Source organism: Rhizoctonia solani, chromosome 1 (assembly GCF_016906535.1).
Source record: "Rhizoctonia solani chromosome 1, complete sequence".
NCBI classification, from domain to species: domain Eukaryota; kingdom Fungi; phylum Basidiomycota; class Agaricomycetes; order Cantharellales; family Ceratobasidiaceae; genus Rhizoctonia; species Rhizoctonia solani.
Window position 1 is genome coordinate 218,794 of NC_057370.1, and position 16,347 is coordinate 235,140.

General features: G+C 46.6%; 5 protein-coding genes across 5 annotated transcripts; all 5 read left to right on the forward strand.

Moving 5' to 3' along the window:
* Positions 1 to 267: 267 nt before the first annotated feature.
* On the forward strand, positions 268 to 2,654 carry RhiXN_03576 (Retrotransposable element Tf2 protein; the record flags this gene model as incomplete). Its single annotated transcript, XM_043323393.1, has 2 exons — positions 268 to 1,497; positions 1,533 to 2,654. The coding sequence occupies 2 exons, from the start codon at positions 268 to 270 to the stop codon at positions 2,652 to 2,654; spliced, it is 2,352 nt and encodes a 783-aa protein (XP_043175812.1).
* Positions 2,655 to 4,896: 2,242 nt separating this feature from the next.
* RhiXN_03577 (Retrotransposable element Tf2 protein) lies at positions 4,897 to 6,644 on the forward strand (the record flags this gene model as incomplete). The annotated part of the gene is made up of 4 exons (XM_043323394.1): positions 4,897 to 5,296; positions 5,345 to 5,871; positions 5,908 to 6,042; positions 6,096 to 6,644. The coding sequence occupies 4 exons, from the start codon at positions 4,897 to 4,899 to the stop codon at positions 6,642 to 6,644; spliced, it is 1,611 nt and encodes a 536-aa protein (XP_043175813.1).
* Positions 6,645 to 6,707: 63 nt separating this feature from the next.
* On the forward strand, positions 6,708 to 9,296 carry RhiXN_03578 (Retrotransposable element Tf2 protein; the record flags this gene model as incomplete). The annotated part of the gene is made up of 1 exon (XM_043323395.1): positions 6,708 to 9,296. The coding sequence occupies one exon, from the start codon at positions 6,708 to 6,710 to the stop codon at positions 9,294 to 9,296; it is 2,589 nt and encodes an 862-aa protein (XP_043175814.1).
* Positions 9,297 to 10,335: 1,039 nt separating this feature from the next.
* On the forward strand, positions 10,336 to 12,903 carry RhiXN_03579 (Retrotransposon-derived protein PEG10; the record flags this gene model as incomplete). Its single annotated transcript, XM_043323396.1, has 3 exons — positions 10,336 to 10,629; positions 11,472 to 11,488; positions 11,553 to 12,903. 3 exons carry the CDS (start codon positions 10,336 to 10,338, stop codon positions 12,901 to 12,903), a joined length of 1,662 nt encoding a protein of 553 aa, XP_043175815.1.
* A 122-nt stretch (positions 12,904 to 13,025) lies between these two features.
* Positions 13,026 to 16,314, forward strand: RhiXN_03580 (Retrotransposable element Tf2 protein; the record flags this gene model as incomplete). Its single annotated transcript, XM_043323397.1, has 4 exons — positions 13,026 to 14,644; positions 14,678 to 16,037; positions 16,091 to 16,255; positions 16,306 to 16,314. The coding sequence occupies 4 exons, from the start codon at positions 13,026 to 13,028 to the stop codon at positions 16,312 to 16,314; spliced, it is 3,153 nt and encodes a 1,050-aa protein (XP_043175816.1).
* Positions 16,315 to 16,347: the final 33 nt, after the last annotated feature.

The following is a 16,347-nucleotide window of genomic DNA, read 5'->3' on the forward strand; positions in this document are numbered from 1 at the left end:
TATATATAGACAATACTACTGACTACATGTGGTCTGTGCGTGTGTGAATAGAAGCCTACATGTGAAAAGAGAAGCGTGCTGCGGACTGCGCAGAAGCGTGGATTTCTCCTAAGCGCCCTTGGCACGGCATCTCGGCACGGCATCTCGGCATAAAAAGCGCCGAGATCACGTGATCGAAAAACAAAAGATATTGAGTCCGTAAAAAATACTAAAAATAAGAGAAAATTCAGGCGATTCTAATGGTATATGTTAGGAGGTTGTAACAATATGATGAACAAAATCTTCAGGGACCTATTGGATGTCTACGTCATCATTTACTTGGACAATATCCTAGTCTTTTCCTTAAATGAAAGCAATCATGAAGTTCATGTGCAAGAGGTACTCAAGAGGCTACAGGACAATGACCTCTTTTGCAATATTGAAAAATGCCATTTCCATGTCAAGAAGATTGATTACTTAGGATTCATCATATCGGAATTTGGAATAGAAGTAGATCAGTCCAAGGTCACAGATGCAATGAATTGGTCAACACCCAAGAATGTCAAGAATATCCAGGAATTCTTAGGGTTTGTGAACTTCTACAGAAGATTCATCCCTAATTTTGGCAACATGGCACAACCCTTGTATAATTTGCTCAAAAAGGATAGTATTTGGAAATGGGACTTGGCAGAACAACAATTGTTTGATGACCTAAAAAAATGTCTCACATCAGCACCTTTGCTTCTACAGCCTGATACCACCAAACAGTTTTATGTGGAATGTGACGCATTGGATTACGCCACTGGAGCCATATTATCCCAACGCAATCCTGAAGGAAAATTGGCCCCAGTAGCCTATTTATCCAAGTCCTTATTGCCGGCTGAAAAAAATTACAACATCTTTGACAAGGAATTATTAGCAGTCATTAGGGCATTTAAGGAATGGCGCCATTTGCTAGAAGGATCCAAATTACCAGTCCAAGTTCTAACAGATCATAAGAACTTAGAATATTTTTCCACGTCCCAATCCCTGAACAAACGCCAGATTAGATGGGCCAACTTCCTAGTTGACTATAACTTCCAAATCATTTATAGACCTGGAGCACAGAACAAAAAAGCAGACATCCTCTCACAACGCTATGATTTGGTACCCCTTGAAGGGGGGGTAGAGAACCAGGTTCTCCTGAAACCAGAACTTTTTGTTTCAGCTATTACCCCAGATCAGGAAATCAATGACCTAATTGGCAAGGCAATTTATGAGGATAACCGTCTGAAAGAAATCATACATAAACTTCAGGACAAGGAAAAGGTCACAGATTGGGAACTAAAAGAAGGGTTACTATGGCATCAAGGGAAAATCTTTGTACCTAAGGATGATACTATTAGAAACCTTATCTTGGAATCTAGGCACAACGCATTAGCTGCGGGACATCCGGGACAAGCCAGAACTTTGGAACTTGTCTTGAGGAATTATTATTGGCCATCCATGAAAAATTTGTCAACTCCTATGTCAGCCACTGTGAAACTTGTATTCAATCAAAACCAACCAATCAGGTACCAGTAGGACTGTTAAAGCCATTACAAATTCCCAAACGGCCCTGGGAGGACATAGCATATGACATGATTGTAGGACTACCAATCTCAGAAGGCTTTGATGCTATCCTAACCATAATTGATTGCTTCTCAAAAATGGTCCACTTCATTCCCACTCAATCCACGGCGTCTGCTATTGACATTGCCAATCTCTTCATCACATATATATGGAAATTACACGGTCTCCCCAGAAGTACGGTTTCAGACAGAGGCCCCACGTTCAATGCCAAGTTTATTTGCCACCTATATAAAAGGCTGGACATTAAACCTACATATTCTACAGCCTACCATCCACAAACAGATGGACAGACAGAACAAATACAATGGGAGGCTGAAATCTTTATATGTATGTTTGGAAATCACCACCAATTGGACTGGGTATCCCTACTTCCTTTAGCCGAGTTTGCGCTCAACAACCTTAAACAATCTTCCACAGGAAAATCTCCGTTCCAGATATGTTACGGATTGAACCCCCAATTCTCTGTGGGTCAGAAATCAGACAAATCAGTCCCTAATGCAGATGAACATGCCAAGTTCTTGGAAAAGGGCTATGATGAAGTCAAGGCAACCTTGTTACTGTTGCAAGAAAAAATGAAATATTTCTACAATCAACGCCACAGGGAAGAAGAAGAAATCCGAGTAGGAGATAAGGTCTGGTTAAGTCATCAGAATATATCCACCAACAGGCCGTCCATCAAACTTAGCCATAAAAAGTTAGGCCCCTACTTGGTAATTGAGAAAATTGGATCACATGCATACAAGCTACAACTACCTCACACAATGCGCGTACATCCAGTTTTTCATATCAATCTCCTAACCAAGTTTCATCCCGACCCCCATGGCCAAGACCCTCCTCAACCTGCACCCATTACCACAGAAGAAGGAGAAGAGGAATACGAAGTAGAAAGAATCATAGACAGCAAATGGAAGGGACGGGGGAAATCAAGGAAACTCTGGTATTTGGTCAAGTGGAAGGGATACAATGAAGGAAGTAACTCGTGGGAACCCATAGACAATGTGGACAATGCCCAAGAAGCTATCAAAGAATTCCATGATGAACATCCAGATGCAGTTAGAGCTTGAAGAGGGGGTAATGTCATGACCTTCACAGGCATGACATAATTTTCTACTATTTTTCACCTTTTTTCCGAGACAGTTTCCCTTTTTAGTATATATTTATGACTCATCAAGATCACGTGACATATTTGATATATGATGTGAAATTGTAAATGACTCACTATTTAGTACTGTTGTTTTTGATGTGGCTTGTCTCATGTATTTAAACCAGGTCAAGTTGTTGCTAAACAGCAAGACTTGACCTCTTTGTCAATTCATCCTAAGCTTACTCCTATCCCTTGCCCAGGCCCCTAGTTGGCCATCAGTGCACCTTACTAAGAAGTCCATAACCCAGGCCTAGTTGCCCTCTACCCTACTTCATACCCCTTGGCCCTAAGTTGGCCCTCTACCCTGCTTCATAGTCCATTGGTGATAGGGCCACGGACTTTAAACCTACTTGTATCATAGGTCCAAGCTTAGTCGTGACACCAGGGAATTTATTCCCAATCTCTCAAATTTAAACAAACACAAACAGACAGGTTTTTTGATCACATGACTTTGGCATTTATGCCATACCCTAAGGACCTTGCCACATCCCCCCTCCATGCTAAAGTCAGCAACAAAGCCACCTCCACTTTGATGACATCACTGGTGACATGTATGCATGAGTAAGGCCACTAATGGAGCAGGGTTCTTATCTGATACTGTCCTAGACATCTGTAAGGATGTCAAGGGAGTGGGCACTTGCAGTGTTACAACCCTCTAACATATACCATTGGATTTGCACAATTTCTCTATTATTTTTAGTATTTTTTACGGACTCTTTATCTTTACTTTTTAAATCACGTGATCTTGGCGCTTAAAATGCCAAGATGCTACGCTGAGATGCCGTGCCAAGGGTGCTGAGGAGAAATCCACGCTTCTATGCAGCCTGCAGCACACTTCCCTTTTCACATGTAGTCTTCCTTTCACACACACACAGACCACATGTATCTAGTTAGTTTGTCTATATAAACAGCAGGAAAATTGCTTGGAGTCCCCAAGTCAATTTTACCTTGTCTCTTATCCATTAGAGAAGGTAGTCAGCCAGCTAAGTAGCCAGCCCCTCAGTAGTTCAGACCACTCACCCCTCTTATCTTACCTACCACACCTCCCAGGCCTAAGGCCCCATTGTCAGTAGTTAGCAGTAGGTTGCCCTAAGCAACAATTAGTATAGCCTAGTTAGTTGGATTACATAAGTTCACTTGTAGTAGTACGGCCGTAAGTGCCTGCTCCCATTAGTGTGTACCCACCTTACAGTGGTGTACAACATTGTAAAATTGACTTTCTGTAGGCTTGATTGACAAGGAGAAGACCCCCTGTACTAGCACAAGGGAAATCACGTGATCAGGGCCGCCTTGCGGGATATAATAATCAAAAATGTCATGACCCATGCCTTTGCTGGCATGTCTCCTGACCAAGCCACCTACTAATAGGATATCCCACAGTCTTTAGAAGGCCGCATATACTCACATATATGCAGTCAGAACTGTCATTACTCTAAGGGCTCATGACTTAGAGACTGACAGTCCACCAGGGTCACATGACCTCCCCCCCTCCAGTCCTTTATCAAATACTATACTAAACTACTACGGATTTGAGGTGGGGGGGGGATGACATAATCTCTTCTATAATAATATATTATTCAGACCTTGCCCGCGGGCTCCATTAACATTGGCCCGCGGCTAGGGGGCAGGGGGAGTGCAACGTCCCCCAGCAATATATATTCATATATCACTGTGCATCACATATACTATATATATCTTTGACAGTGGATATATGGTAATAACCTTTCCAGATATGGGTTATGACAAAAAATCCCCCACCCCCATGTAGTACCAAATTGCTACAAGGCAGACAGGTTCTGATCCCCTGCATACCACAAGTTTTGCCGGAACTCTGCAGTTAGCAACCCTAGCCAGCTGAAGTACCTGCTTGCAAAAAACCCGCTCATATCACAATTGCTAGATCTGCTGATTTGTTGTAGGAATTGTCCAACGCTAGGTATTTGACGCAAGGGTTTAGCGCATACATACTGCGTAAAAAACCACTCATAAGTCCTGTATCAGGCACTCCCCACCTCCATGCTGTCTCCATCATACCATCCACACGCTCTGGCGTTCCCCACCCATACTCCTGTCCTACCAGCCACTCCAGTTGACGTTCCGTGGCAGCCAATTCCCAACCACCCTCTTGCAGCTCATCACCCACTCTGCAAGACCTGCCTAGAATGGAACTGGAGCCGTCCCTTGGTGCTCTCCTCAAGGCTATCCAAGCCCTCACCACCCAAGTTGGGTCCCTCCAGGACCAAGTCAAATCCCAGGGCAAGCAGATTGTCCAACTTACTGCCATATGCAAGGAAACCAACAACCTTGTTGGCAACAAGGATCAGGGCAGAGCCCAAACCAAGCCTGGCCCATCAACTGGGCCTGTCACCCCTCCTACCCACTCAGGAGGGGAAACCCACACTCCAGGCATGGTTAGGCCTGGACTCAAGGCCCTGTTCCAACCATCAAGAGGCACAGGATTTGATTCCAATGAGGAAGAACCAAGATGGGCTCCCAAAAAGGAACCTCAAGGAACGCCTTGGCAGAGCCTTAGCACCCTCACCCCCTTTGACGCAGGGTCCAGTATAAAACAACCCAAGATGGACCTCCCCAATCCTTACAAATGAGAAGTCAGGGGACATAAGGCCACCCAATGGCTGGACAGAATGTTGCTCTGGGTTGCTCTCCACTGCAACCAGTTTGATGAAGAAGAGCAAATGGTTGTATGGATCCTCTACCATATGACAGATAAGGCCGCAGACTGGGCGCTCCCCATTATTGGGGCTATTATCAAGGGTGAAGGGAACCCTCCAACCACCATCCTGGCCTTAATGGCCAAATTCAAAGAAGCCTTTGCCAATCCAGATGCAAAAAGGGCGGCCGCCAGAAAGATAGCCACGCTAACTCAGACCACCACTACGTCTGAGTACTTCACCAAGTTCCGCAACCTTATTGCAGAACTAGACTGGAACAAGGAGGCATACATTGCCCAGTTCACGTGTGGCCTCCACTGGAAGGTCAAGGAACTCCTGTCCACCAAGGACAACATCCCTGACAACTTAGAGGCTATCTTTGCTGCCTCTATCAAGATTGACAACACTTGCCAGGAAAACAAGGAGAACCATCCCAAAAAGGCCCTAGCCAAGTCCCCAGTCACTGTGACCACTCCCACTCAACAGGTCTGACTATCAGAGGACCCCAATTACGTCACACCAGAAGAAAGGGACTGTTGGCGCGCATCTGGACTATGCGTCAAATGTGGTCAGAAGGGACACAGGATCAAGCAGTACCCCAATGGCTGGAAGGCCACAATCAAGGAAGTTGCCAAGGTGGCAGAAGAAGAAGGGTTGGGAAAAGATTAAGGCCAAGGACTACTGTCAAGCCCCTGGCCAAAATAGATGTGCATGTATTGGACTGTGAATTTGTATCAGTGGCTCTAGATTCCAATAAAAAGCCCCTTTTATTTATCAATTTACACCTGCACAAATTCCCAACAGAAAACCTAAAAACCCTGGTGGACTCTGGGGCCACATCCAACTTCATTTCTCCATCAATTGTTGAAAAACTCAAAATTCCAAAAACCCTGCTTGAAAATCCACAAGTAGTGAGAATGTTAGATGGTACAATATCCCAGACTGGTCGCATATGGCACCAGGTTCAACTTGCAGTCTTGGCCAATGGCCATTCACACACTATCCCCTTTCTTGTCTGCCCCATTGGTAACACCCCTGCCATCCTAGGAACGTCTTGGCTCACATTGGAATCCCCTCTCATTGACTGGCAGCAGGGACTTATTACTTTCCCTGAACATATTCAAATTGCCTTGAAGGAAGAAGCCAATCCCAAAACCCTGGCCAATCTACCCACGCAGTATCACAAATTTGCCCCAGTCTTTGGGGAAGAAGAGTTTAAAGTCCTTCCGCCCCATTGAGAGTACAACATAGCCATTGATCTTGTCCCAGATGCCAAACTCACCCCAGGACCCATCTATGGCATGACCAACACCAAATCAAAGGCTCTCAAACAGCACATTGACAAGGAACTGGCTACAGGGAAAATTCAACCAAGTACCTTGTCAGCAGGCACCCTGGTTATGTTTGTCAAAAAGGCAGATGGATCACTGAGACTGGTTGTGGATTATAGGAAGTTAAACAACGTTACCCATAAAAATGTGTACCTGCTACCAAGGCAAGACAACCTAATGGCTAAGTTAAGGCATGCAAAGATCTTCACAAAACTGGATCTCCAATGGGGCTACAACAACGTCTGGATCAAAGAAGGAGATGAGTGGAAGACAGCTTTTAGAACCAAGTATGGGCTATTTGAATATCTAGTAATGTCCTTTGGCCTTACCAACGCCCCCACCGCCTTCCAACATTTCATGAACAACCTATTCAGGGACCTCATTGACATGACAGTGGTAATCTACCTGGACAACATCTTAATCTTCTTGGAAAAGCCAGAAGAACACCCCACCCATGTAAGGGAAGTTCTATCCAGATCAATGGCCAATCAACTTTTCTGCAAACTCTCCAAGTGCCACTTCCACGTCACCACTGTTGATTACCTTGGAATTGTGATCTCCCCAGCAGGATTTTCCATGGACCAGAAGAAGGTAGAAGCTGTCACATCATGGCCTCAACCCAAGATGGTCAAACAGGTAAAGGCCTTCTTGGGCTTTGTAAATTACCTCCAATGTTTTATCCCTAACTTCAGCTCAGTTGCATGTCCTCTTCACAATCTTACCAAAAAGGAGACCCCCTGGTCATGGGGTAACTTGGAAGAAATGGCGTTCCAGGAACTAAAAACCTTTGTCACTCAGTCACCAGTCCTGATCCATTCCAATCCTGAACTCCCTTACTACCTGGAGACAGACGCGTCAGGAGTAACTATGGGAGCCATATTAAGCCAGAGAGGAACAGACAACTGGTTACACCCCATTGCCTACATGTCAAAATCCTTTTCAGGTGCAGAAGCTAATTATGACACCCACAACAAGGAACTTCTGGCCATCATCAAGGCCTTAGAGGAATGGCGTATCTTCTTGGAAGCAACAGACAAACCAATTCAAGTGTTCACAGACCATTGCAACCTAGAATACTGGATGCAAGCAAGGACATTTAACCAACAACATGCTAGGTGGTGCATATTCCTGAGCAACTTCAACTTTGAAATCCACTACCAACCAGGAAAGCAATTGGGTAAACCAGACGCCTTGTCCAGGCATGTGGACTATGTTGAAACACAGCCAGAACCAGAAGTCATGCTTCCAGCTGAGGTCTTTGTCAACACATCAGAAGCTGAACTGGAAATAGTTACAGAAATCTGCTTGAAGCTAAGAGATGATTCTTCCCTCAAACCCATCATCCAATTCTTAACAGAGGACATCAACAATGCTCCACCTTCTATCTGCAAGGCTTACCAAGACTATGATTGGGAGGAAGACCTACTATGGTACCAAGGAAAATTAGTTGTACCAGATTTGGAACCCCTGAAGGAACGCTTGCTAAGGGAGTTCCACAATTCACCCCTGGTAGGACACCCAGGTCAGCAACGGACGTTAGAACTACTCAGCAGAAGCTACTGGTGGCCAGGGATGAAATCCTCCGCCAAGGAATGGGTTGAATGCTGCCCCACATGCCAAGCCAATTGTTGTCCCCATGCACCAGTGATAGCCCTGAAACCCTTAGAGGTCCCACTGTTTCCCTTTCACACCATCTTGTACAATTTCATCACTGGGTTCCCCAATTCTCACAGACACAATGCCATTCTAGTGGTGATTGACTCATTTTCCAAGTTTGGCCATTTCATCCCCACTTCCAAGAAGGTCACTGCAAAAGGTCTTGCAGATCTGTTCATCACCCATGTCTGGAAGCTCCATAGGTTACCCATTAAGACCATCTCTGATCAAGGAACAACCTTTACAGGGAAATTCCTGAGGGCACTGTACCAGTGGCTTGGAGTCAAACCAGCATTCTCCTTGGCCTACCACCTGGAATCAGATGGTCAAATGGAAAGGGTCAATCAGTTCATTGAATTCTACCTACGCTCTTACGTAGCAGCTGACCACTCCAATTGGGCAGCTTGGTCACCATTGGCAGAATACGCATACAATAATGCCAAACATGCAGCAACTGGGAGAACACCCTTTGAACTTGTTTATGGACGGCACCTGGTAATGAACCCATCAAATGTCCCAGCCAATGTACCAGAAGCAGACGCAGTAGCAGACACCCTGGCCCAAGAATGGAAAGAAGCCAAGGCGGCCCTTTGGATGAGCAAGGAAAAAATGGCAAGGCCCCAGGGAACAATTCCAGAATACTTGGTAGGGGAAAAGGTCTGGCTAGATGGAAAGAACGTGGAACTCAGAACAAATTCCAACAAGCTAGATCCCAAACAGTTAGGGCCTTTCAAAATTGTTGAGAAAATCTCCAGTCATGCCTACCGCCTAAAGCTACCCAAGTCCCTGAGAATCCACAATGTCTTCTATGTGGGTGTTGTAGACACACTCAATACCAGGGAATTTATTCCCATTTTCTTGGATTTAAACAAAGGCAAACAAACAATATTTTCAATCACGTGACTTTGGCGCTTATATCATACGCTAAGCGCCAAGCCATGTCCCCAAACCGCGCTTAATCAGCATACATAGCCACCTCCACCTATGACATCATCATGACGCGTCAGTGACACGTATGCATGAGTAAGGCTGACTGCGGAACAGGGTTCTTATTGGATTAGGTATATGATTTGTTGTATTTGTGATTAGCTCTCTTGTAGAATATATAAGGAGGCCAACCAACCATGGTAACACCCAGGTCAATTACCTCTGGTTGCATCACACATTGTACAAGGGCCTTACAGCCCAGCAAATCACTTAGTTACACGCCTTAAGCGTTGTCCTCACTGTACATACGTAGCTCATTGCCGCCTTACAGCGTGTGACCAACGTAGTTAGTTAGTTTGTTGTTGTAGGGTACTCCACCACCGCCTTAAGCAGTTCTACTGTATTAGTCACACAGCCACAAGCGCCTGCGCCCTCAACGTCCATACAGACGTCTAGGACACTAGGTAATTGACCTTACGTTGGTTGCAAACCGTTCTGCACCCCACACTTAGAACCCAACAAACAAGAGAGCCTCCTGTACTAGTACAAGGGAAATCAGGTGATCAGACTTGCCTTTTGCTGTTAATAATCAAACCAGCATTGGTCCCACCTAGTACCAAATTACTACAAGGCAGACAGGTCTTAATTGTCCACATACCCCCGGTCACCGCACCCTCTACCTGCAACCTTAGACAGTTGATCCACCCGCTTGCAGAAAACCTGCTCCACATCACGCCCGCTCATGGCTGTTGATTGGTTGAAAGGACTGTCCAACGCTAGGTTGGTTGAGACAAAGGTTTAGCGTTTGAGTAGTAAAGCGCCCCATAAGTCCTGATATAGGCACCCTTGGCTACATAGCCCCCATCACTCCCATTTGCCCATCATTACCTTGCGTACCCCCACGCGCTCTTTGTTGCGGGCCTCTTCACACGCTGGCCGCTCCTATCCACAACCAACCATGGCTACCCGCTCCAGGACGGCCTCTTGAGCCCAATCCCTGTTTGATCAAGGATACATGGAACCCGCATTACTGCCAACCACCTCTGTCAAATATGGCAAGGTATCCCTTGAACAAGTCATGCAACTCCTCCTTGGCCTCCTTGGCCAAGTTGAACACCTTGAGCAAGAAATTGCTGAAATCAAGGAAGCAGGGATCAAGACCCGGACAAATGTCAAGAATATATCCCAAACCGTTGATGTTGTCAAGGATGGGCTTAGGTCCCTGCAACCCCGCACACCTGAAGGACCCCAACCCAAGGCCGTGGAAGAAACGCCACGCCCCTTACCAAAAGCCAAGCCTATGGGATTGGTTGGTGTTATAACCTCCTTACTTATACCATTAGAATCGCACGATTTTTCTATTATTTTTAGTATTTTTTACGGACTCAATATCTTTTGTTTTTCGATCACGTGATCTCGGCGCTTATTATGCTGAGATGCCGCGCCGAGATGCCGTGCCAAGGGCGCTTAGGAGAAATCCACGCTTCTGCGCAGCCCGCAGCACACTTCTCATTTCACACCTGTACTTCTTTTCTCACGTGCACAGACCATGTAAATAGTGCACCCTCTTCTATATACAGCAGGGAAATTGCTTGGAAACCCCAAGTCAATTTTACCTTGTCTCTTACTCATTAGAGAAGGTATCCAGCCAGCTAAGTAGCCGGCCCCTAAATAGTTCACAGACGCTTGCCACCCCCTTTACCTACCACACCTCCCAGGCCTCAGGCCCCATTGTTGCTAGTAGTTAGAAGTAGAGTGCCATAGGCGCTATTAGTATAGCCTTAGATAGTTGTCTTACATAAGCCAGTGTAGTAGTACGGCCTTAAGCGCCCGCTCCCATCAGCGTGTACCCACCTTACAGTGGTGTACAACATTGTAAAATCGACTTGTTGTAGGCTTGTTCAACAAGGAGAGGATCCCCTGTACTAGCACAAGGGAAAACACGTGATCAGGGCCACCTTGCAGGGTAGAATAATCAAAAACCCCCCACCCTCACGTAGTACCAAATTGCTATAAGGCAGAAGGACTCTAATCCCCCACATACCACATGTTTTGCCGGAACACAGTAGTTAGCGACCTTAGTCAGCTGAAACACCTGCTTGTAGAAAACCCGCTCATATCACAATTGCCAGATCTGTTGATTTGTTGTAGGGACTATCCAATGCTAGGTGCTTGACGCAAAGGTTTAGCGCCCACACACTACACAAAAACCGCCCATAAGTCCTGATATAGGCACCACTTCCCCCACGCCGTATCCAATATTCCCTCCACATGCTCTGGCGCCCCACACCCATACTCCCGTCCCTCCAGTTGCTCCTCTAGACGCTCCATTCCAACCCACTCCCTACCGCCCTCTTGCAGCGCATCTCCCCCTTTGCAAGACTTGCCAAGGATGGAACCGGAGCCGTCCCTTGCCGCTCTCCTCAAGGCTATCACAGCCCTCACAGCCACAGTCAGGTCCTTGCAGGACCAAATCAAATCACAAGGTGAGCAAATCACACAGCTTACTGCCATATGCAAGGAAACCAACAACCTTGTTGGTGACAAGGACCAGGGCGGAGCCCAAACCAAGCCTGGCCCATTGACTGGGCCTGTCACCCCTCCTACCCACTCAGGAGGGGAAACCCACACTCCAGGCACGGTTAGGCCTGGGCTCAAGGCTCCCTTCCGCCCTTCAAGAGGAACAGGGTTTGACTCCGAGGAAGAAGAAGAGCCAAGGCAACCCAAAAAAGAGCCTCAGGGAACGCCTAGGCGGTCACTCAGCTCCCTTACTCCCTTTGACACAGGAAGCAGCGTAAAAAGGCCCAAAATGGATCTCCCCAACCCTTATAAAGGAGACATCAGGGGACGCAAGGCCACACAATGGCTGGACCGCATGCTGCTTTGGGTAGCCCTACACAGGGATCAATTCGACAAGGAGGAGCAAATGGTTGTGTGGATACTGTACCACATGACAGACAAGGCAGCCGATTGGGCGCTCCCCCTCATAGGGGCCATTATCAAGGGCAAGGGGAACCCTCCCACTACTATCCCAGCCTTAACAGCCAAATTCAAAGAAGCCTTTGCCAATCCAGACGCAAAGAGGGCAGCCGCCAGGAAGATTGCCGCACTTACTCAGACAACCACCACATCTGAGTATGTCACCAAGTTCCAAAATCTTATGGCAGAACTGGACCGGAACACTGAGGCGTACATTGCCCAGTTTATGCGCGGCCTTCACTGGAAGGTGAAAGAGCTCCTGTCCACCAAGGACAATGTTCCCAACAATGACCTAGAGGCCATATTTGCTGCCTTGGTCAAAATTGACAACACCCGTCAAGAAAACAAGGAGAACCAACCCAAGAAGGCACCCGCCAAGTCCCCGGTCACTGCAACCACCTCCACCACTACTACCACCCAATGGGTCCGCCTTTCTGAGGATCCAAATTACGTCACCCCGGAAGAAAGGGACCGCCGCCGCGCGTCTGGCCTTTGTGTCAAGTGCGGCCAAAAAGGGCATGGCATCAAACAGTGCCCCAACGGTTGGAAGGCAACCATCAAGGAGGTAGCCAAGGTTGCCAAAGATGAATCGGGAAAAGAGTAGGGCCAAGGAAAGCTGCCAAAACCTTGAGCCCAAAAATAGAAGTCTCTGATGTATCTTGTGTTGAATTTGTATCTGTGGCATTAGACTCAAATAGAAAACCACTGCTCCACATTGATTTACACATGGACAACTACCCGGCAGAACCACTAAAAACCCTTATAGACTCTGGGGCAACCTCTAATTTTATCTCCCCAACCATAGTCAAAAAACTGAAAATCCCAAAAACCCTACTCAAAAATCCACGAGTAGTGAGAATGTTAGATGGTACCATATCTCAGACTGGTTGCATATGGCACCAGGTTCAACTCACGGTCTTGGCCAACGGCCATCCCCACTCCATTCCTTTCCTAGTATGCCCCATCGGCAACACTCCCGCTATCTTGGGTATGACTTGGCTCACCCAAGAATTGCCACTCATTGATTGGACCCTAGGAACTGTGACGTTCCCTGACCAGGCACAGATAGCATCAGAGGAAGAAGCAGACCCCAATCCTTTAGCAGAACTACCCACTCAATACCACAAGTTTGCCAAGGTGTTTGGAGAAGAGGAATTCAAAATGCTTCCCCCACATCAAGAATACAACATCTCCATTGATCTGGTCCCTGATGCCAAGTTAAACCCTGGTCCCATATATGGTATGACTGATGCGGAATCCAAGGCACTCAAACAGCACATTGAGGAGGAATTGGCCACAGGAAAGATCCATCCCAGCACCTCTTCCGCCGGCGCCCCAGTCATGTTTGTCAAAAAAGCAGATGGTTCCCTCCGGCTGGTTGTGGATTATAGAAAGCTCAACAACGTCACCCACAAAAATGTCTATCCACTGCCAAGACAAGACAATCTCATGGCCAAATTGAGACATGCCAAGTTGTTCACCAAACTAGACTTGCGTTGGGGTTACAATAATGTCCGAATCAAGGAAGGAGACAAATGGAAGACGGCTTTTAGGACTAAATATGGGCTCTTTGAATACCTAGTGATGCCTTTTGGTCTTACAAATGCTCCGGCTGCCTTCCAACACTTCATGAACAACCTATTCAGGGACCTCATTGACGTTACGGTGATCATCTATTTGGACAACATCCTAATATTTTTGGAGAAACCAGAAGAACACCCTGCCCATGTGCGGGAAGTCCTATCCAGACTAATGGCAAACCAACTCTTCTGTAAACTCTCAAAATGTCATTTCCATGTGACCACAGTAGACTACCTTGGCATTGTAATTTCCCTGGCAGGATTTTCCATGGATCAAAAGAAGATTGAGGCGGTCACATCATGGCCTACCCCCAAAACAGTCAAACAGGTTCAGGCCTTCCTTGGATTCGTAAATTACCTCCGCCGCTTCATTCCCAACTGCAGTTCAGTGGCACAACCCCTTCACAACCTTACAAGAAAGGACTCCCCATGGTCTTGGGGAAAACTGGAAGAAGAAGCCTTTCAAGAACTAAAGTCCCTGGTTACCAGATCACCGGTACTGATCCACTCCAACCCCAGCCTACCTTACTACCTTGAAACCGACGCATCAGGGGTAGCAATGGGGGCCATACTCAGTCAACAAGGCACAGACAACCGCTTACATCCAATTGCCTACATGTCCAAATCATTCTCAGGAGCAGAAGCAAACTATGACACCCATGACAAGGAGCTCCTGGCAATCATTAAGGCATTAGAAGAATGGCGGATATTCCTGGAGGCCACAGACAAACCAATCCAGGTTTTTACGGACCATAGAAACCTGGAGTACTGGATGCAGGCATGAACGTTCAATTGCAGGCACGCACAATGGAGGATCTTCCTGAGCAATTTCAACTTTGAAATACATTATTGCCCAGGAAAACAGTCAGGGAAACCAGATGCCCTATCCAGGAGATCAGACTATGTTGACAACCCCCCAGAACCAGAAGTCATGCTCCCAGCAGAAGTCTTTGCCAATACCTTGGAAGAAGAAATGGAAGTTGTCTCCTTAGTTTGGAATAAACTAAGGGAGGACCCTTCCCTGGAACCCATTATCCAGTTTTTAACCGAGGATGCAGAGAACGCCCCACCCTCAATCAGGAAAGCATATAGGGATTACAATTGGGAAGAAGACCTCCTGTGGTACCAAGGGAAATTAGTCATCCCAGATGCGGAGGACTTGAAGGAACGCCTATTGCGGGAATTTCATGACTCCCCACTAGCAGGTCACCCTGGCCAACAAAGAACCTTGGAACTATTGAGCCGCAACTACTGGTGGCCAGGAATGAAGTCATCCGCTAAGGAATGGGTAGAATGTTGCCCCATCTGCCAAGTCAATTGCTGCGCTCACAATCCAGTGATAGCTTTGAAACCCTTAGATGTTCCCCCCTTTCCGTTCCATACCATCTCCTATGACTTTATCACGGGGTTCCCCAAGTCGGAAGGATATGACGCAATACTGGTGGTTATAGACTCATTCTCCAAATTTGGCCACTTCATCCCAACCACAAAAAAGGTGTTGGCCAAAGGTCTGGCTAATCTCTTTGTCACCCACATTTGGAAACTCCACGGACTCCCTGTTAGAACCATATTGGACCAAGGAACAACATTCACTGGGAAGTTCCTCAGAGCCCTTTACCAAAGGCTGGGAATCCAACCATCCTTCTCCTTGGCTTATCACCCCAAATCAGACGGACAAACCAAGCGCGTCAACCAGTTCATCAAGTTCTACCTGAGATCTTATGTAGCAGCAGACCACTTGGATTGGGTCAGATGGTTGCCACTTGCGGAATACGCTTACAACAACGCTAAACACGCTGCAACCGGAAAAACCCCCTTTGAACTAGTTTATGGAACAAATCCCGTAATGAATCCGTCAACCGTACCAGCCAATGTACCAGAAGCAGATTTGGTAGCCAATACCCTGGCCCAGGAATGGCAAGAGGCAGAGTCAGCGCTCAGAATGACTAAGGAACGCATGGCAAGACCAAAAGGAATAATACTGGAGTACTCCATAGGCAAGAAAGTCTGGCTTGATGGAAAAAATGTAGGACTTAGAACAAACTCTAACAAACTGGACCCCAAGCGACTAGGGCCGTTCAAAGTCACAGAAAAAATATCAAGCCACGCCTACTGCCTAAAACTCCCAGAAACCCTAAAAATCCATGATGTGTTCTATGTAGGATTACTGTCCAAAGCACACAAATCCCTCAGTCAACCATTTCCAGAAAGACCCCTCCTGAAACAATAGAAGGGGAGGAGGAGTACGAGGTTGAACAAATCATCAACTCCAAGCAACAACGGGGAAAATGGTTTTACCTAATTAAATGGAAGGGTTATGGTCTGGAAGATAATTCCTGGGAACCAGAAGAACTCCTAGAACACAGCCAAGAGGAGGTTCAACGCTTCAACAAGTCACAACTGAAAAGGCTTGTGACTCTGCCAAGAGCCTTTAAGGGGGGGCAATGTTATAACCTCCTTACTTATAC